This window comes from Orycteropus afer, unplaced genomic scaffold (genome assembly GCF_000298275.1).
Source record: "Orycteropus afer afer isolate SDZICR_OR568_19922 unplaced genomic scaffold, OryAfe1.0 scaffold00006, whole genome shotgun sequence".
Taxonomy (NCBI): domain Eukaryota; kingdom Metazoa; phylum Chordata; class Mammalia; order Tubulidentata; family Orycteropodidae; genus Orycteropus; species Orycteropus afer.
In genome coordinates, this window is record NW_006921593.1 from 7,211,010 (window position 1) to 7,232,983 (window position 21,974).

Sequence of the window (21,974 nt, forward strand, 5' to 3'; positions counted from 1 at the left end):
GACAGAGCAGTTAAATAACTTTCCCAAAGTCACATTGCTGGCAGATGGTGAGCACAGACGTTTTCTGGGCTCAGCACATAAATGGTAACTGGAACTGAGGGAATAGTTAAAGACTCCCCTAGAAATCACGCAGAATCAATAGATCTGCAGATGTGACCTGGGGGAGATGGTGACATTAAAGAATATTCAAAAAGGGATGGACTATTTCAAGATACTGGGAACGCACAACATTGGTGAATGTGTACAGCGGGAAAAATGCCAGGATATTCCACGGGAAGTATTCTAAATACCCAGCACGAGGGAATTTTTTTATTAGATGATATTCCAATCCCTATCCTGGATTGCAGTCCAGCCATTTTATGAAGTGATGTCACAAGACAAAGTTCACCAATTAAATTAAAATATTTGATTTAAAAAAAAAAAAAAAGTAGCAAAATAGTAGGAATTCATGTTTATTTTCAAATGTGTATGAAGGTGGGGAGGGTTGCATATGTTTTCTTATGAAAAGACTGGAAAGAATTATATAAATGTGTTACCAACGTTTACCTGATTGTTGATGAGTTTTTGAAATGTGTTCAATATACATGTATTCATTTTAAAAAAGGAAAAATGCTGGGTGGGTGGGTTGGTTGGTTGAAGAATTGAAGGGATGGGACTTGCCTGGGTGAGAGGATGGAAGATGCCTAAGAGAAGGGGAAGTTAGGTTGAGCCGTAGTTGTGTTGGGATGGCTGTCTGGAGCTTAAGTTAGGAACAGTCCCCTTCAAATTTTGCATTTCACACACATAGGTTGGATTTCATACCTCCTCTTCCTGTCTCTTGCCCGTGGTGGGCTTGGGCCCTGTCTTGTCCACAGTGGGCTCGGGCCCTGTCTCTTGCCCGTGGTGGGCTTTGGCTGTATCTTTGTTGAGAAGCTTGGTACCCAGAGGTCACCCCATCTGTGGTGCAAGGGCTGGATGATCCCCCTCATTTTTTGTGTTTAAAATGGAGGGAAACATTTTCAGCATCTCACACAGGGCTTGGCAACCTTGCGTGGTGAGTACTGTCACCTCAAGCTGGTAGTTAGTGTGCCATCTGTTTCCTAATAAAGCAAAGCGGGACCCCGATGTCAAAATGCTTAAAGTGGTCGAATCAGCTGGGACCCCGCTCCTGAGCTGGACATGCCTTTTCCGTTTCCCAGCCTCCCGCAGAATGTCAACCTGCACCAGGAGGTGGTTCAGTGTGAACTCTCATAAATTGAAGTGGGTACCTGGGGACCAGGGGACAGGCACTTCTTCTTTCAACCTTTGAAGACCAAGAATCATTTGGCCAAAATTCCACAACGAGTTGAACGTGGGGTGTGAAAGCCGTCCAGTGTGTGAAATGCGGGCTTTTGAGGCTGTGAATTCTCCCCCCCTCCGACTCTGTAACACAGCCTCCCTTTTTCATGAAGCAGGCCCATAAACCACTGCCAGCCAAGCAGAGAGACTCCTTAGCACTGCGGCTCTCTTGCCGTCTGGGTTGTCAACAAACCCCCTTTATGAGTGGAATAGACCTCTTGTATGTGTCGCGCTTCTGGCTTTTTACGGAGTGTGTTGGGGGCCAGGCTAGGCAAACGTTCGGCGCTGTGTGCAGAGTGCGTTTATTGCCTTTGCATAATTTATGAGTTGGAAGGGCTGACCATCATTCGTCTCTGCCAGGGGCTGGCACTAGAGGCTCCACGGAGCGGAGCTGTAAATTGGATGGTGCGCTCCTGCTGAGCTCACGGCAAAGTCCTCGGGTCAGTGTGGGAATTTAATACCAGAAATGGAACTGTTTTCTCACGCACCATGTGGGCCCCAGTGCAGCCGGGACTGTTTTGGCAGACTGGGCGGCTGGCCTTGTCGCGGAGCTGTCACTCACCCGCATGTTGTGTGGGGAGGCTGAGCATTTTTAATCGGCTTGGCATCCGTGCTGCCTCCATAATGGATACCAGTAGGTCTCAGTGCTTCACCATATGCTTAACTCTGGAGACAAGGTGCTTCTGGGTATATCAGTAATTACTTGATGCAGAATTAAGTGGACCTTGAAATTAGAACTGGACTGTTGGAAAGCAGGGAGCTTAACACTTTGATGGAAATAGCCATTCCCAGGGACATACTGCTGTTCGGGCTGGAGGGGGGTGGTCTTTTCCCAGCTTCCTCGCTGCCTGTCACCCCTGCACACCACATCCTCTGGGATGCGGGCAAATGCTGTACCACGGCCTTCGGTGTCGTTGATTACCTCGCAGGCAGAGCTGGGAACATCTGGGGAAAGGAGCCTGCCTGGCACGGTCCCCTTCTCTACTCCACACCCCTCATGAATGCTGCTTTGTCACTCTTGAAAATGCGCCCACAACTCAGGAGCCTCAAGGAGGGCTGATGAAAGGCTGTGGAGACATCACCCCGTCGGGGGAACATGAGGCTTCCTTATGCCTCCTGCTCTTCTGGACCTTCAAAGTCTTCACTTTACCCATTTTCCTTCTTAAGTGTTTGACTTATTGTAACAGGGAAATCACTCATCAGGGGGAAATACGTAAATGTAGACACTCTGAGGTTGGAGGCTTGGTTGAAAATGATGCAGTTGTACCTGGTAAGATCGTTGTCACTGACGCCCGGGAACCCTGTGGCGTTGGGGATCAGGAGGAGAAGTAGAAAACATTGTAATGCCAAGTTCCATAATGCTTAAGATGCAGAGTGCTTATTACAGAAGGAAGACGTGATCCCCAAATTGTGTAGGATATCCATTTAGATGGGGTTTTGTTACTTTCCATAGAAAGCACTCTAGCAGTAGCTTCAGTGGTAAGGTCATTAATTTTTTTCTGAACAAAAAATTCTAGATACAGGCTGTTCTCATGTTGGTTCAGTGACTAGGTTATGTAGACTTTTTCCTTCCGTGGCCCTACTATGTTGTTTTTATCCTTGGACATTTTGCCTCATCTATGCAGCATGGCTGCCTGAGATCTGGACATCACGTCTTCACACAATTGGGTTCAAAGACAAGAAGTAAGGGGTTCCTACTTTCCCCCTTTTACCAAGGAGACAAAATTTTTTCCAGACATTTCCTCAAGTTTTTTGGGCCAAAAACGAGCCACCCTTGGCTGAAGGGAAGTTGGGAAAGAGATTATCTGGCTCTGTCAACCCCATAGTGTCAGGACAAGGTGCTGACTAGGGAGAAGGGGGTTGTGAATGGCTGTATCTAGCAAGCGGTGGCTGCATATAAGCAAATTCATTTCCTGATGCTGTTCATAGCCACATCAGCTCTCGTGCCCAGGTGGCCACACCGAAAAACCTGGCAACATCCTAGACCCATCCCTCTTACTTGTTTCCCATAGCCACGTTTTTTCAAGTCCTGTTGGTCTTAGCTTCAGAATTGCTGTGCTATCTGTGCCTCCCTTTCCCAGACCACGGCGCCATCCTGAGTTAGCCAGTGTCATGCTTGCCCAGCTGGTCTCCCCGTGACCTGTCCCCTTCCCCACAGGTCACCCTCTGTCCTCCACTCCATGGAAGACTCATCTTCCTAGAATACGGCTCTGATCACGCCACACCCCTGCACAGTGTGTATGCTCCGGCTTTATCTGCTCAACTGAAAATGACTTTGGGGACAGTACTATGTTTTGGTTGAATACCCGTCTGGCTTCGCACTGCTTGTTTAGGGTCGCTGAGTGAACAAATGGTTATCTGTTCCTGCTGAGCATTCTCTAACACAAACAGATCCTGACAACATCCATGTTTAATTCAAAACTGAAAACAAAACACTCATGATTTTATTTTTTTTTTAATTTCTGTGTTCTTTATTTTTTCTCTACTTCTAATGAGGAAACCAAAGTTTCCAGTGAATGATCCTTTTGTGGTTATCCCAAACCCAGGTCAGCAGTTGGAATTCGGGCTCTGTTAGATGTGGTGTGAGTTTGCTGCCCTAAAGCATACTGTTTTCTCCCATATCGTTGCTCTGATAACCTCTTGCCCTGGGCATACGTTCCATAGGGGATGTTTCTTCTTTTGTCTGAGCACCTAAACCCTGGGAAAGACAGCCATTACAAGGGTTGAACCTCACCCACTATGATCTGTTTGCTTCAAAGTCCAAATGCGAGCATGTAATGCCCGGGGGCTAACCTCTTTTCCTTTAGGAAAACACTAAGGATACAGCTGTTCACATTACTTGAAGGTGGAACATCTCAGTTAAGACATTGATTTTGCTCTGAATCACATTGAATGATCTTGACTCTTGACTGTGGTGACAGTCCTGTGGTAGGGTTGGTGCCTAGATGGGCCTCCCCTCTGCAGTGATGGGGGATCATTTGTGTTATTGAAAGCCTTGCTGGCTGACACAAAGCACAGGCATCCGATTAAATCGGAAGACAACGTATGGGTGTTTCACTATCATTTCTGTTTACCAACACAAGAACTAATGAAAATCTTTCCAGCCCAGTCAGTATCTGCTGCTGTCTTTACTTGTCTTGCATTTTATTTGTTGTTGTTTTTAAAATTTTTTGTATCAAAAGCAAAAATATGCCCAATCCTTGCACTAACGCTTATTTTCTTATCTTCATTTTCAGTGTGACAGTGACAGTGACCAGGAAGAGAAGGTAAGGCTATCGTGGACACCACACATGGCACCCCGTGAACACCATGGCACCCTACACACAGCCTTGTGTGGACAGCACCTTTTCTCTTCTGTAGACATGGGCCTTTCTCACACAATGAGATTTCCTGTGATCAGATAGAGCATGTTTATTTTGTGAGGTCCACTTTTTTTAAACAATCCCTTGAGTATTGCTTATATGTGGCACTGAGCTTTTACTTTACAAAAGATGACTCATTAACTCAAAAGCAGATATGTTTTTAACGTTTTATTGTGATTTGGGTGAATGTTTACAGAGCAAATCAGTTTTCCATTCCACAATTCATACGCATTTTGTTTCACGACATTGATCAAAAATGTTTTAAGAGAAGGAATTATTTCTTTTAATAGCCATCTGTTTTTGTTTTTAACCCATGATACGAGCATGTAACTTACCAGTATGTATGTATTATGTCATTTCTGCATTCATATTGATGACCTTTAGTCTTTCTCCTGCTTATCTGAACATACTGACTTCTTGTAGAAACGTTTAAGCCCTATCTCATGTATGTTTCTAGGACCCTCAACTTGGAGTGGGGGGTGAGCAGGGAGACCAGATGGGAACTGCTCTTTGTCGCTCAGGTGCATGGCCAGGTGGGAGGGCAGTTCTTCCAGCAGGTACAGCCTCTGTGTGTGCAGTTCACCACAGACCAAGAGCAGGAGCTCATTGTTGGGCCACCAGAAGACTGGATCACAAGCTGGTAAATTGAGATTTCTGTTGCCTGAAGCAAAAGCATTGCCTCTCTCTTTGGTCTTCCCGGCTGTCCCAATCCCCCAACCACATTTCTTTCCATGTTTGCTACAGCTTTGTACATTTTGCAAAGAGTTATCTGAATAGGATGGTATCTGTATAACGTGGTGCCCCCAGGATGGAATAGTCCCACTTCCATGTTTCCACCTCTGCCCTGCCTCGCTGGCTGTCCTGAACACTGTTCTTGGTCACCTCCCACGTGCCTGCAGGCTTTACTGGGAGTCCTGCAGTTAGTGTTTCGTGGGCTCTTTCCACCAAGCCCAGAATTCTTACCGCCTCCCCGTTCTCTGCTGCCAGCCTCACAGAGAGATGTAAAGGCTCTCAATCTGTACTGTCGTTAATTTGAATTCAGCATATGTAGCCTGTTATAAAATGCGAGACATCATCATTTGAGCAGGTCAAGCATATTCAGATGAAGACAAATGGTGCTTATTTGATTTCCTTAAAATCAGGAAATGAAAAAAGTGCTCTCTGGAGAAATCAGGTTCTGCCTGACTTAGATGATAGACCAGTGCATGTCCCCCAGATAAGAACAGGCTCTCGCCTTGAGGTTTTTATCTCTGAAGGACGGCCAGGACTGTCAGCCTGCTGACATGTGCATTATCCATGTCATTTTAAACAAAGTGACCTGTGGAAGGGTGTGCTGTGCTGTGACATGGTAATGGGCTGTTGGATGACAGCAAAAGTACACACTGGGAAGGGGCTGTGGATGGCTCTTTTGTTTAACTGACAAGTAGGAGCTTCCTTCCTCCAGTCTTTTGGGAGTCCTAGCTCCTTGGAAGTAGGACCCTTGGTCTCTCAGACAGCCAGTGTAGTGGGTGTCAGAAAGAACGGATCGCAGTCATGGTTCAAGGCGTGGTCGCTGGCCACCCGAGTCACACAGGCCACAGGCGTGTTTGGCAATCGTCATCTCGTTCTAGCAGGCATCACAGGGCACTCAGGGAGAGACTGGTACTTTCTGATGCTGCCAAGAGTGTCTTCTGGGGCTGTCTCCTATAGGCAACGGTCGATGTCACTTTGCAAGTCTGTGGTGCTTCTCCAAGGGGTTGGCTGGGCCTCAGGTGGGATTCCACAACTGAACAGACATTCTTCATCTAAAAGGAAATAGCAATTCCAGAAGGGTTGCAGGACTCAGGGGTAGGCTAAACCGTTCCTCATGCTTGTACGTGTCTTCATCTGTGTTCTGAACCTTGGCCACACATTCGAATCCCCTGGGGGTCCCCAGGCTTCTTCGCAGGCCAGTGACCTCGAATTTCTCGTCATCTGGGACCACCAGTCTCAATCACCTAACTCTGGTATCTTCTAGAGGTGAGCTGCTGTGGTAATCAGAGGGATCTTGGGGACAGAGGGACTCCCTGCCTCCCCAGAGCACCCCCTGAGGCCTTTGTTGTCAGCTGCATTCCTGAGGTTGCCTGGTTTCCATTGCTGAGCGCAGGAAGAAGCAAAGTGTTCGAATAGAACACTGGGTGGTGGGAAGGTAGCCAGAGCCCACCACTCAGAGGCTGAGATGCTTTCAGGTCAATAAAGGAGAATACATGGGTCCTGGCAGCCAAGTCCAAGAGAGTGGGGACGGCAGGGAAGGGAGGGGGCATGGGGAGTCTCGCTGCCATGCGTCTTCCTGCCTCCTGGCCTGCTTGTTTTTCCTTTGGACAGTGGCGGTCCTGCAGGTGCTCTTCATTCCCCCTGGGAGCTGCGTCAGCACCAGCCCTCCGGTCATCTGTCCCAGCCCTGCCACAGGGATTTCTCTGGGGCTTTCCCAGCAGGAGCAATCAAGACTGTGTAATTGCAGCTGGGCCTGCTTGGCCCAGGTATAGTTCGGTCTGTCAAGCTCCCCCATTGGAACCGGGCTTGCCTGCTGTTTCTCACCAGCTCTGACACCATCCTCCCAGACTTCTATTCCCTGTCAGCCTCTGCTATGCCAGAACCTCTCACCCCCGAGCTCCCCAAGGTTGCTTTTACGTGCTGCTGGCAGGATTCGCATGCAATTCTGAATTGCTACCCTTCAGTGTCCTGGTCTCCCTCCAGCAAGCTCCACCAGGGATGCTGTTGGAGGCAAAAGTGAGACTTATAGGAGACCCACTGGGAGTTCTCTCTCCAAAGACCTGCCATTCCCTTGTTCCAGAGGGATCTGCAGAGCCAGAGGTCTAAAATTAGGGAAGTGTTCCACACAGCTGACTGAATTAAGATAAACTCTGCTTTCCTCAGTACGGAGCTGTAATTTATAAAATGACACCCTCACTAATTCACGTGGAGGTGGCTGGGAATGGGGCTGGAAAAGCAGAGCTCTCTACAAGCAGGAGCCACCATCGTGCGTGGAGGAGCTTGGAGGAGACACGGTCCTCCCCTCCCAGCCCCGTGAATGCATTGCCCACTCATGGCAGAGACCCTGGGGGACTCTTCCCAAGAGGAGGGGTCGGGCAGGAGTGCCCTGCTTCCTCGAGGTGGGATTGCTCCTCACTGTAGTTGGCACCGAGGAAGGAGGCAGCCTTCAGCACCTTCATCGCCCAGACTAAGCTATCACTCCTCCTCCACGCAAGACGGATTGGTACCATGAGACAAAGAGGCACATACGTATTTATACGTCTTCAGCCTGTGTATTCCGTGCAGATTGTCAGTCCTGGAGACTCTATGAGACAGTTCTTCTCTCTGCTCTAGGGGCACTATTAGTGAGAGTCGATTCCATGACAGTGGGTTTGATTTGGGCTTTGCTTCCACACAGATTGACAGCCTTGGAAACCCTGTGGGGCAGTTCCATTCTGTCTTCTGTGGGCGCTGTGAGTTAGAATTGACTCAGTGGCAGTGGGCTTGGTTATATTTTTTATTTCCCCTCTTTCTCTACCACTGGCAGCAACCCATTATATTAAGAAACACCCCCTGTTTGGTTATGACGTTAATGTGGAGATTAAAAGTACTTCTCTCTCCATCTGCTCACTTCCCTTTCATTGTTTTGGCCACATGACACAGTTGCTTGGGGGGTGTTTTACCCAGTAGTTAAGGACTCAGGCCTCGGAGTCTGATGGCCCAGGTTGGCTCTGTCTCTTATGCTTTGGTGGCATAGACTAGTGACTTCATCACACAGAGCCTTAGTCTCCTTCTCTGACCAATGTGGGGACAAGAGCTGCACATAGACTGTAAGACTTCAGCAAAGGCCCTGGGCCTGGGCCACAGTCCATGCTCACCTCTAGTAGCTTTCATTAGTTTCCCTCTGGCCTGAGTTGAGAGGAAAGCTCCCATCCTCTCAGAAAGCCCAGGCTCTGCCCCAGAACCTGCTGGAAAGTCTGAGAGGTGATCTCTTTCCAGTGGAACCCAAGGTTCAGCCTTCATCCTGAGGGCAGTTCTTCCTGAGTAGAAATGTTGCTAAACTCTGAAGGATCCGGAGACAGTGTTTTTAAACCCCTCATCCAAACTTGCCTCTGGACACGGCCTGAAGCTCAGAGTGAGAATGCTGTCCTAGAAGGACCACGTGGCAAATAGGTGGATTGTACAGCCCTCGTCCCTTCAGCAGATGTTCCCAAATGCCCATCACAAGAGAGAGTTCTCATTCACTCCTTCTGGGCTGGGCAGGTCGTGTGTACTGTTTAAAAAGCTTCCTCGGTGATTTTGACAGCACTTGGCTTTAAGAATCTCTGCCTTATAACAGATGTGAAAGGGAAGCATTTTTTTCCCTCTTATTCAACACTCTTGGAATCTTTGACTGCTTAGGAGAAAGACTTGAAAGCCGTGGAGATGGTCTGTGTGTGTGCATACAAGCGTGCTCACCACTAAAGGTGCTTGCGTTTATAGATACGCACATGCAGTACATACACAGGTACAGTTTCCTTGTGGACATGAACCCCTCTGCTTCCCCTGCGAAGCTTTCCCCATGACTCCTGGTTGCAGTCTGCCCTGGCTGGGCTGTGTGATGACGGGAATGACCACCGGGAGAAGGTCGTTTGGTTTCCTGTGGTCTGCTCCCCAGCGCTCAGGACAGCCTGGTGGGACACTCACTAAATCGGAATCTCCCTCTTTCCCCTCCATGCAATCTAATTTTTTTAATGCATACTAAAATTTGATGGGTTTGCTCACTGTGTGTTCTTGCGTGTGTGTAGGTGTTTATATGGGGGGTGGATGGTGGGGAGGTGTGATGGCCTCTAAGAAAAGCAGAAAAGAAAACCACCAAAGGCTTATGTTCCTAACTCAACACAAACCACATGTCTTGCTTGGCTCAAGAAGGACTCCAGAACTGCTGAGATGTCAGACTGAGGACTGGGCATGTGGCTTATGCTTACAGTGGAAGAGTCCCATCCCTTGATTGGCCACGTTTCACTGTGGTAATGTTTGTGCACCCTCAGCAACATTCCAGACGTTCAGAAGGTCCTCGCTGTTTCTCGCTGGAACTCCCCCTTGGTCTTGAAATAGGACATGTTCTGCTCAAGAGACAGTGTAGAGACGCTGCCCATGTTGCAAGTACAAAAAGGAGTTTTCTCCTCCTTTTCAGGTAGCCCGGCAGCAAGGTAAACAGCCACCACCCAAAAGAGAGCAGGGACCCATGTCATTCTCATCTTCTTGACTTTGGTGCTTTGCATAGTGTTGAGTGATGTTGCATGTTCCACTGAATCTGTATTTCCTTCCTGGATATGCCTCTCCCAATGGAGGGAACAAGTTCTGAAGACTGGCATTCAATCCTGGAGAAAGCCACAACTTTCTCAGCTTATGTGGGCCTTTCCCACAGTTTTTAGTTGAATTTCAAGAACTTTCCATTTCAGATGCCCATCTGTCAGGCCCATCCACGCAACCCCTTCTTACCTTGCAAGAGTACGTCTGGGTCAAAATGACATTTTATTGTTCCTCCAATATCAGTATATTTCCACTTGCCTCAGTTACATTGTATCCACCCCAGATTCCTACTGATAGCATCACTGGATGACATTTCTACAGCAAAATTATTTTAAATCCTGAAGCTCATTAAGTTCTTCACTTCTTCATAGCATGTTCAGGCCAAAACATATTTCCCTCACTCCCAGGAAATGTGTATGTAGAATATCTGTCCATTACTACCATGTCACACACCTGAAAAAGACAGAGGCTATGAATGTCCAGATTCTTGATTAAGTATAAATGAGAAAATTAAGACATCCTCAGGAGTTATCATGGAAGATCAAAGGGTAGGTTCTAGATGTTCTCTGGTTCGTAGTGAGTGAGTAATGGAGAGGAAAATTCAGAAGACCTGGTTTCTAATTTCTCACCAGCCAGCTGTGTGGCCCTGGGCAACTTACCTAATGTTGCTGAACCTTCATTTTTCGTCTTCTGTGAAACGAGGCTAGGTTCAATGATCCAGCACTGAATATCCTGATTTTCTGTACAGCCATTCAGCTCAGCCCCACAGCAGGACATAACTCAGAGGCAAATGAAAGTATGATTATCTTTTGCCTTTGCCAAAATGGAAAGAAGATTATGTAAGGATTGTCTCTATTCATTTTCCCCTCTCAAATTCCTAAAAGAGAAGAAACATGGTGGACAAGCCCTGGTCCATCCACATGATACATCTAGCACCCTCATTTCTTTCATGTAAGTAGACACAGGGACTGAATGTCTGAATAGGGTCATTCGCTATATGTTCATTTCTTCATCCACACCACTCATTTGTTTTGTTTTGTTTTTCCTAAGTATCTACTAATCAGTCAAAGTAGGCATTGTTGTCGCTTGGCTCTGTTGGGATTGGAATAGTTCATTTGTCAGGGAGCAACAGACCAATAAGATTCATTTCTATTCCTAACCTACTGCAAGTTGGTAGGACAGCATGGGAAGCAGATGCAGCGCGAGTGTACACAATGTCTTTCAAGAACTGACTTGATTGGTGATGAGTGTTATTTGACCTAGAAAAGGATTCTTCTGGAAATGAATGGAGTACATGATGCTAGATTCCCAGAGAAGAGATCCTACTGCTTTCTGTTAGAATGAGACACGGGCTTGGATTATATGTTTGACCTGAAAGAAAACTGCAAAGCCAAGGAGGTTGATGGAGGTGGTGACTTCCAGCCTCATGGAATTGACCATAAACCCAGAGTCAACAGCATAGCAGGAAAATTATGAGCAGAGACATATGCATCAGTGATGCCTTTGACATAATGTTGTCTGTCCTTGGCTTCTGATAAGTGGAATCTGTGCTGGTGTGTGGATGTTGGAAGATTATGTCTTCTTCTGTTGCTTGGAGAGTGTTCTGTCTCAATTGAGATGTAAGAATTTCTTATTGGTGGTACACATGTGTGTTTGTGCATGTGGTTGCTTCAGTTAATTCCCCTTTGGCAACTTCTGGATGGTAGGAGAGTTACACATAATTGCTCCTCATAACTGTGCTGTTTGAATTGATGAGATAAGAGAATATCTGTATTAGGGTGTACTAGTCATTTTCCAGGGAGCTCTGGTAGTGTAGTGCCTAAGGCACTTGACCACTGACGAGAAGGCTGGCGGTTCAAACCCACCAGCCACTCCTCAGAAGAAAGATTGGGCAGTTTACTTCTGTAGAAATACTGCCTTGGAAACCCACGGAGGGGTCACTGTGAGTCGGGTCTGACTTGATGTCACATAACAACAACAACAACAACAACAACAGTCATTTTCCAAACACCATACCTTGCAGAAGGCCTAAAATTCGAAGGATGGCTGGACATTTTTCTTCTTCCTTTTTTTTTTTTTTTAAGCGAAGTTCCAGCTGGGAAGGTCACATTGGTCCTTTTTTGTTCCACACAGAGGTTCTCCCCATTAGTTCTCATAGGATTCTGTGGATGACTGCTAACTGCAGAGCTACATGACACCTTCAGTCACTTGAAGAATATCTAGAAGTAGCTTGCTCCCTTGTTCCAAACCCAAGCTTGGTCCCAGTCTGCAAATATATGCATGTTAATGGGGACACTGGGACAGAGTATTTGAAATAAAGACTGTCCAAGAACCCTTAGAAGGGCAGGGGGGAGCAGGACTCTAATGTTCAAAAAGCTCGATTTGGGTTTCTTAGTGAATTCTTGGTTCCTTACTTTCTTGGTCTAAAAATGTAGATGCCACTGTTGCTTAGGGCAGCAAACAAACAAAATTAGGCTCAATAATTATAATTTTAAGAAGCAATTACCTGTACCCCTTCACATCAAAGAGAAGAGTGTACTCTCTGAAACACTTTTACAAACACCATTTTATGTGGCCCGCTTTAGTCTTTATTGTGGTGATCTATACTCATTGTCACGAATGCCATTGTCATTTAGGTGCAGCGTGCCAAATTCCATGCCAGGTCCTTTCAAGGACTCTGTCTTCTCAAGCAGGTCTCATCATTTTACAAATAAGGAAAATAAAACTTAAGAGCTAGTAAGAGATTGAGCTGAGGTATAAACTCTGTCTTAAGATTCCAGGATCTGGGCCCTTTGTCCCGTATCATGCGACTTCCCTGTACATCAGGGTGAGTTGGGCTGTGTCCCAGAAGTATCATTTGGGAACCCTTGCTGTCTTCCTCTCTTGTTGATGCCCCTTGTGCCACAAGAGAGGTGGCGTGTATCTCTCTACCTTCCTCACCCTCGCCCATACAACTTGCTACCTGCGAAAAATTTAAACATGGCAGTTGCTTGGTAAACATTGAATGCATATGATTTGGTCCACTGACAGCTAGCTCAGATGTGCAGGCTCTTCTGAAAGTGACCTGCTGCATGGGGAGCAGTAGTTCAGGGTGTTTTAACTTGTGCACCAGCCTTTGTGATCCTCCATGATTGATTAGGGAGGCAAGGTCTACCAGCCAGTGGCCTGAGCCTGAACCACCTTTGGTCAAGAACCCCCTTCTAAGTGCACGTCTGTGTGTAAACATTGAATACACTATGAAACCGTAGGCTCCCAGCAGCTATGCCTGACACGTAGCAAGTGCCCTGTAAATATTACTGTTATACCCAGGAGTTGCTCTGTTGACTGTCTAAGTCACAGAAAAGAAAAGGGACTTGCCACAGTCCCTAGGCATTGTGGGGAAGAGCCGGCCCTGGAACAGGGGAATTCTGAGCTTGCAGTCCAGTCTCTCACATCCCCTATGGTCTCTCCAGATGGGTTTCCTCTTTGTGACCAGCACATAGGAGAAGGGCCCATAATACCCCCATGGCTCCAGACTGTACCCCCAAGGTACATTCCCTCTAGGTTCACATGAGCCAGCCACCTCAAGCATCCTTGTGGCCATCCCAGACCCTGACTCCCACCCCCAGAGTGTTTCTGGGTCCACGAAGCTCACAAAGCCTTTCCTTTTCCAGCTGTGTGTGCTGCGTGGGGTGTCCCTGCAGCCCAGATGGCAATAAATATCAGAAGCCGCCATGTCCGTATTAAAGATTACGTATTTGCCACGAAGGGGAGAATCTAGTGTTTCTCAGCTGGAGTGCGTGCCGACTGAGCTGATTACAGCACAGCGCTCTGTCAGCCAATGATTTGTCCTGTCCTTCATCATCTGTGGCACTCAGGAGCGTGCTGGCAAAGGGAACAGATCACCCCCTTCCCTTGTTTTGTACCCATTTCGTGTAGAAAATTTGTATTTACTTTGGGAGTGTAATTTGTTCCTCATGGCTAATGTGACCCTGAGCAGCGCTGGATCATGGGTTAGTTGAAGTGATATTTTCCGCTAATGGTGGTCGTACATCATTGCTGTCAGCTCGGGTTAGGAGGCAAGCACATTACAGCTCCATTTTACCTCTGCAGGCATCTGGGATTATTTGCCATAACCGAGTATGACATGACCGCACTACAGAGTGCATTAAAATTTTACTGGCTTCTCAGGCAACTTCCCTGGCTCCAGTGTGTGCTTCAGGCAGGCGGTCTGATGGGAGCCCACGAGCCCTGACGTCCTGCTCAGAGGTGCTGCGGGGGGCTGGCCGGAGCAGGGGCAGAGAAAGAAGCCAGAAAGGAATCTAGGGGAACCTGCCTGCAGGTGTGCGTGTCTCTGGACATCCCAGACCAGCAAGTGAGCAGCTGCCTCAGGCAGAAAACGGGGGCTGACCACTGTACCCCCTGCGTCTGCACACTCCTTGATGCTTCAGCCCTTGGGCAGGTGAGCCCGGGGGAAGTGCAAGTCCCTGCCAGGTAGTGGGCTCATTTTGATTTTTCTTGTCTGCCTGTGACCAGACTGAACGAAGGAAGCCTAGGTCCTCAGTGTGACAGATCCCATGAATGTCTGTGCAGCTGGACCAGGCCTGGTACTCTTGGAAACCCTGACAGGAGTGTGTGATGGCCATGCTTTTATTATCAGTCTGATTATTGAGTACCAGTGTAACATTTCGCAGGACTTTCTACACATTATCTCATAGTCTTCACACCAACCCAATGAAGTACAGGGATGATTGTGCCATTTTACTCACGAGGAGACTGAGGTTCAGAGGTTAAGTAACTCGCCTGACGTCATAGAACTAGTTAGCAGTGGGACTGCTGGCCTTCACGCCTGGAATCCAGATCACTTTGACTTCACACCCTGCGTGTTGGGTTTCTAGTGTTCCATGCCAGGCAGAGATAATAGCTGCCATTTAAATAGTACCTATAGGCACACCTTGGACATACTGCGACTTGGGTTCCAGACCACCATGATCAAGGGCATATTGCAGTAAAACGAGTCACACACATTTTTGGTTTCACAGTGCATATAAAAGTTACGTTTATTTACACTGTACTGTAGTCTGTTAAGTATGTCATGTTGTTGTTGTTATTTGCCGTTGAGTTGGACTCGACTCATAGTGGCCCCTCCTTGGGTTTCCGAAGCGGTATGACTACGGAAGTAGATTGGCCAACCTTCCTTCCGAGGAGTGGCTGGTGGGTTTGAACTGCTAGCCTTCTGGTTAGCAGTCAAGCGCCTTAGGCACTATGCTACCAGAGCTCCTAAGTATGTCATAGCATGATGAAAAAGTTTGAAATACTGTGACAATGACCAAAATGTAATACTGAGACACGAAGTGAGACCACACTTTTGGAAAAATGGCACCAATAGACTTGTTTGACATGGGGTTGCCACAAACCTTCAATTTGTAATTAAAAAAAAAAAGCACCATCTATGGGGCGCTTGGGAGCTCTGGTAGCATAGTGGCTAAGACACTTGCCTGCTAACCAGACGGCTGGCGGTTCAAACCCACCAGCCACTCCTCGGAAGGAAGGTTGGGCAATCCTACTTCCGTAGTGATACTGCCTCGGAAACCCAAGGAGGGGTCGCTATGAGTCGGGGCCAACTCCACGGCACATAACAACAATAACAACATGGGGCGCAGTAAAGTGAAAAACAATAGATGAGGTAAACCTCTATGATGTGCAATGTGTGTATTAACTTGCTTTCTCCTCACTACAAGGAGCAGTTTATGATTGACTGCTAATCTATAAAAGGTAACAGTTTAGACCCTACCCCAGCAGCCTGCGCGGGAAAAGCCTGGTGAACCGTTCCCATAAAGATTAGGGTCAAGACAAGCTTGTGGAGCAGTTCCTCTCTGGAACTCGTGGGGTCGCCAACTGGACAGCAGCTAACAAAAAGAACAGCAGTCTTTCTGATGAGTGTGACAGGTAGATGCCAGTATTGCCCCCGATTTACAGAGGAGGACACTGAGTCCCTGGAGGCTAAGGAACATGGCCAGGGTCTCGCACCTGGTACTTGGTAGAGCCATGGTGCAGGCCCAGGCTGTCTGGCACCAGAGTCTCTGCTCTTAAACACTAAGCTCTTCTCTCCCTCATGTCACATTTCCATAAGCCCGATGGCTACTAGGAAAGGACCAGGGAGAACAGTAAAGTGTCAGAATAAAAGGAAGTGTTCAAAGAGCATTTTAACAGTTTCTGTTGAAGCTCAAAGTAGCATCAGCAAAATACTGCTCAAAAGAAATACTCTGTGATGCACTTGAATGAAGTGGTAGGTCCTCTTGTAGTCAGCACCGACCTGCATACAAACAGTGCCGCTAAGGTGCTCAGGGGGCGTTCCTTTTGATAGGTTGCCTTCCTCTTGATAGGTTCCGGCTAAGATAGGTTACTCTGGTAAATGCTTTGTTCTTCCTTATTGCTTATTGTCCTTTCTTTCTTTGTTTACTTATTGGAAAGGCAGTAGCAAACTTCTGTTTAAACATGTTCTTCCAAAGGACAACTGAGGGCTACCTGCCAGTAGTGAGTGAGACCTAGATCAGGGCCCCACAGGCATTCAGCCAAAGCAAAATGATCACCGATTCACAGATTCCATGCATTAAAATGATCACCAACTCACAGATTCCATGTCTGTGGGTTCTGGGCATTTGAGTGCATACACAGGCGGAAGTACACGTGTTACTCTTTGTTGTGTTACAGAGAGATCTCCCTCCCCCTTTTCAGCGGCCTCATCACTCCCACATCCAAGCTTGAGGTGTTCCCTCTCCTGGACAGAACAGACAAGTTCCTCTTACTGTTTGCCCTGTATGCAATAGGGTCATAAATTCATGAACTTATTCAATAAACTACACACAAAATGAGTTATACGTTGTCCCCTCAGGGTAGTTTTTAAAATGCTGCAACAGAAGAACCAGGGACAAGCATGACTTTTCTCAGGGAGAAATTTAAAATTAAGTTAGCACACTAAGAATCATGCTCCCTGGCCCCACTCACCACTTGGGCTCACAGGCAAACATACTGACTTCCTGCTAGTTGGTAGTCGGTCCAGGGGACTGACCTGATTTCATCCCTGGCCTTGGATCCAATCACTCAGGGAGCAAAGGAGAACAAAAATATTGATCTGGTCATTGAAAAGTAATCATCGCTCACAGATGGTCCTTTTCGAATGCAGCAATAATTTTTAACGTCTTCTCCAGAGTCGAGCTGACGGCATGTGGGGATTGTTTACTTTGTTTAAGTAGGGTCAGTCCTGTGTCATCACCCTGTTCTGAACCTGTAGTAAAGCACAGGTAGGCCCACTTTAAGAAAACCAGGCGTTATGTTTACAGTGAGGGAAGATTTGGTGGTAGTTGCACAGCACGAATAATGTGATTGATAGGACTGTGTGGTGGTGTGGACGGCTCATAGTGGGTAAATGTCTTAGGTGTAAGTTTATAGCAATAAAAAAGAATTCATACATTCAAAAAGTAATAAAAGTAGACATTGGAGAAAATTCAGAGCAAGTATTTACTTATAAAGAGATTCAGTAAACTTCTGTAGGTAAAACATCATGTGATCTTCACATTCTTGGGTAGACCTTGGGTCCTTCTAAAACTGAAGTTGAGACAGTCAGTTTCGGCTATCTTTATGTTTACAGATCTTTTGATAAAGATCTATTGTGTTTCCATCAAACTAACAAAAAAAGAAGTGATTAAAAATTAAGGGAAAAAACCCACTGCTATCAAGTAGATTCTGACTCTTGGTGACCTTATACGACAGTAGAATTGTCCCATAACTCTTCCAAGGCTATAAACCTGTACGGAAGCAGACTGCCTCATCTTTCTCACTGACAGAGGCTGGTGGGTTTGAACCACCAATCTTTTGGTGAGCAAGCAAATGCCTCAATCATGGCCCCGCTAGAGCTTCTTAAGGAAGTGTACAGGCTTTTGGAATTCAAATAGGCATTGAAACAACCAAACCCTTGGGGGTGGGGGTCAGAGATACGCAGATGGGCTTTAGAAGCAACTGAACAGGGAATTAAATGCCCTCACGACTCTCTCTCTGTCTTGTCTCTAGTTCTTTCTCTTGTCCTCTGTAATCTTCATTGTCTCCAACACTGGGTTTCTCTACTAGTGCTCCGTGTAGGTGAATGACACAGTCAAATTTGATTCTTGGGAAGAGAATTCTGGCAGTGGTGTAAAGTGTATGCTAGAAGGGACAGACACTTTGGCCAGATGACCAAAAAGAAAGGCATCCTAATTTGCTAGGTAAGGGGTGACAGGGATCTCCACTAAGGTACTGGGAAGGGAAGGGGTTGGATTTTGAGAAGCATGTCTAAAGTGGCCACGCAGGTGTGGGGGTCAAGGCAGAAGAGGAGTCATGGCTGACTCGGGTTTGAAGAAGGTGGGCTGCTGGGTACTGAAGATGTCAGCCATCAAACACAAAGTGGGGTGATACTGGAAGAGGCTGGTGGGAACCCCCTCTAGCTGAGGGCAGTAGACTGTGCCACCATTACCGTAGGCATGATCAAACCCATGGGCCAGTGTCGGGGAGCCCAGGAGCCATCAGAAGAGAGGAGAAGCTAGAGCTGTTGGGAAGAATGGGGGCCCAGCCAGTACACTTGTATGTGCCTACATCTCATTTAGGAAGGAACATATATGGTGATGTAACCACTGACAACAGAATCAGTGTGTGATAACATAAGGACAGCAACTGATGTTTTATGTCATGTTTTATTCCGAATGTGAAAGACAGCATATAGTAGCTCATGTAAACCTCCTAACACACCCTGGAAGAGAGGATTGGTCTTGTCTTCATTTTACAAATGAAGAGAGTGAAACAAGATGAGCTGAGATGGAATCTTAGTGCTTTGGGGCTAACACTCCCTCCCCTTCTCTGTGGTCACCATCAGCCACACCACATCCCTCGTGGTGGCAGTAGTTGGTGCTGAACTTCCCATGGCCCCAGGAGAACATGCTTATGGCCCCAGATTGCAGGGCTTCCATAGGAAACCCCAGAGGACTCAGCTTGCGAGCTCCGCTTCCATACGGCTGGTCTGTAGCATAAAGGAGCTGATTAGTGTCCTCTTTCCGGCCCAGGCCCTCATCCAGGACCCCACACTGCATTGAGTCGCCACATCTCCTTGTCTCTGTCTGTCTAGAACAGTTTACTCGGGGTTTGTTTCTTTTATGGCCTCGACATTTTCCAGCATTCCTCCTTCAGTTTGGGGTTGTCCGACTCTTGCTCTCGACTGGATGGAAGTGATGCGTTCGGGGCAGGAACGCCACAGAAAGGAGGTTATCCCGGCGCATCAAATCAGGAGGCACACATAGTCTTCTCACTGATGATGGGAACTGGGACTAACTTGGTCATGGTAGTGTCAGCGAGCTTTCTCAGCTGTGAAGTTGCAGTTTGGTGCTTTGTAAATAATAGGGAGCTTGTCAGGGGAGATACTTTGAGACGATGCAAATGCCTGTTTTTCACCATATTTTGCCCACTGATTTTAGGATTCCCCAGTGGTTTTTACCCTCAGTAATAATTGCTGTGCTCCACCTCATGGTTATTTTATTACTTATGCATTGCCATCGAGTCAGATCCGACTCATAGCAACCCATCCTTGGGTTTCCGAGGCAGTATCACTGCGGAAGTAGATTGCCCCACTTCCTTCTGGGGAGTGGCTGCGCTTTTACAGTGATGTAAGGCATTCTGCGTCTGGTGAGTCTTCATGACAGCTCACTGTTGTTGTAGGAGGGGCGTGACCGGTGCAGTCAACAGGCCAGTGAGTGATTTGGTTGTAGGGGCCCCATGGAAGCGAGGCAGCAGGATGTCACTAACCTTTGAGTACTGGAGATACCTAGAAAGCCAAGGTGCTGAAACCACCAGCCCCATCAGGACGCTGCTAGATGACCTTGAACAGTAAGTCTGATGCCCCTGAGCTGCTGCTCTCTCACTTTTTATTTATTTATTTTAATCTAGAATGATACGATCCATAAAAATAAGTTCTCATTAAATTTACGTTTCACTTCTTCCACATGGTCACTTCTCTTTACCTTCTGCCACCAAAAACCAAACCCTCTGCCATGGAGTTGATTCTGACTCATAGCGCCCCTAGAGGACAGAGGAGAACTTCCCCATAGGGTTTCCCAGGCTGTCAATCTTGACGGAAGCAGACTGTCTCATCTTTCTCCCAGGGAGCAGCTGGTGGGTTTGAACCGCCAATCTTTTGGTTAGCAGCCAAAATGCTTTAACCACTGTGCCACCAGAACTCCTTCCTCTAGATGTGAGGGTGGAGTAAGATCTGTATGCCAAGATAAAGGCTAGTTTCCTTCATAACCCAACGCCAAAGCCAAACCCAACCCACTGCCGTCAAGTCACTTCTGACTCATGGCAACCCTAGAGGACGGAGTAGAACTGCCCCATAGGTTTTCCAAAGCTGTAATGTTTACAGGAGCAGACTGCTTCATCTCACCCAAAAATCAGAGTGGGCCACTGGCTTTGGCTTTCATTGCCCCTGCCCCTTAGCACCAATTCCACCCTCATGTAAGATTTGTGTAGCTCACGGCCACATAGTTCTTTCTGTTAGCTGTTACTCCTAAAGCAGATCCCCTTATTTTGGTCAAAGAGAGCTCTTAGAGTTTGCTCCCTATCCTTGGCAAATCATTATAAATTCATGTGGCAGTCACTGGACTAGCATCAATCCAGATGAACACGTTTGCTGGTAATGTGAGTGTCATGTGTAATTTGGGAGGAAGTCTATTGTCACTTAGCATTAATTAGTCTCCACTTACTGTAAAGCATTCAGAGCACCAGCACCAGCCAGATTTCCAAACTACAGGGAGAGGGACTTCAGCAACAGCCGCCGCCCCTTCTGCCCTAGTGGCCTGACCTGGGCAGCATAGGGAGCTGCCACCAGGGCTGACGTGACAAGCCCTCAATACGTGGCAGCCTGGGGCAGCACCCATAGCCAGGCCAGCCACTCCCACATGCTCTCCCACCACCCCTGGGTGACCTGTCCTCCCAGTTGGCAGCTGCCCTAGATCTCACCTGGCTGCACATGTCGGCTGGCAGGCCCTGGAGCATAAAGTGTGACTTGCTGAGGTTTCATCTACAGCACCCCCAGCTGCCTTCCTTCTGGTCCAGGGCTGCCAGAGAGGCCTGTGGGGTGAGGTCAAGAAGTCCCCAGCTCCTCCTCCAGGGCAGCTGTTAAGATAGGCCTGTTATTAATGTCCCCCCCCTTAAAAAAAAAAAAAAAAACCCTCACTGCCATTGAGTCGGATTTGACTCATAGTGACCCCTCTTTGGGTTTCTGAGTCAGTTTCACTGCGGAAGTAGATTGCCCAACCTTCCTTCTGAGGAGTGGCTGGTGGGTTTGAACCGCCAGCTTCTGGTTAGCAGTCAAGTGCCTTAGGCACTGTGCCACCAGAGTTGCCAAACAAGCAGATGCCCCATGTGTCCCCAGTTGTCTTCTAATGCCGCCTCCAAAAAGGCAGTGTGGGAGAGAGCACGGCGTGAGTGTTGGATGCTGAGTGAGTGCCAGGGTAGGTGTTGGTTTGGGGCTGAGAGGACTTTCCCTTTGTTCCAGGCAGCAGAACGGACTGGAAGCAGCCACCACTGTTGTCCTGGCTCAGTCACATGCTGCCTTGCCTGGTGTACAACTTGGGCTCCTGTTTTCTATACAAAGGGGACCATTTCACCTGCCTAATGGTAGTGGCCCACCATTTGTCTGTCAGTCTGTCTTACTGTGGTGGCTTGCATGTTGCTGTGAGGCTGGAGGCTATGCCACCACTATTTCAAATCCCAGCAGGGTCACCCATGGGGGAGAGGTTTCAGCAGAGCTTCCAGACTAAAAGAGACTTGGAAGAAGTCTTGGAAGACTTGGAAGAACTGATGCTTTTGAGTTGTGATATTGTCAAAGAATGCTGAAAGTATCATGGACTACCAGAAGAACAAACAAATCTGTCCTGGAAGAGGTGTAGTTGGAATCTTCCTCCTCCTTGGAAGCGAGAACAGTCAGACTTCATCTCACCTACTTTGGTC

At 47.4% G+C, this 21,974-nt stretch overlaps 1 protein-coding gene across 1 annotated transcript in view; it reads left to right on the forward strand.

The window, feature by feature from the left end:
* Positions 1–21,974, forward strand: part of AUTS2 (activator of transcription and developmental regulator AUTS2) — a 1,395,185-nt gene that overhangs the window by 971,073 nt on the left and 402,138 nt on the right. The window contains exon 5 of the mRNA XM_042780996.1: positions 4,554–4,583. Within this exon, the coding sequence (XP_042636930.1) occupies positions 4,554–4,583 (30 nt within the window). The remainder of the gene's footprint in view (positions 1–4,553; positions 4,584–21,974) is intronic.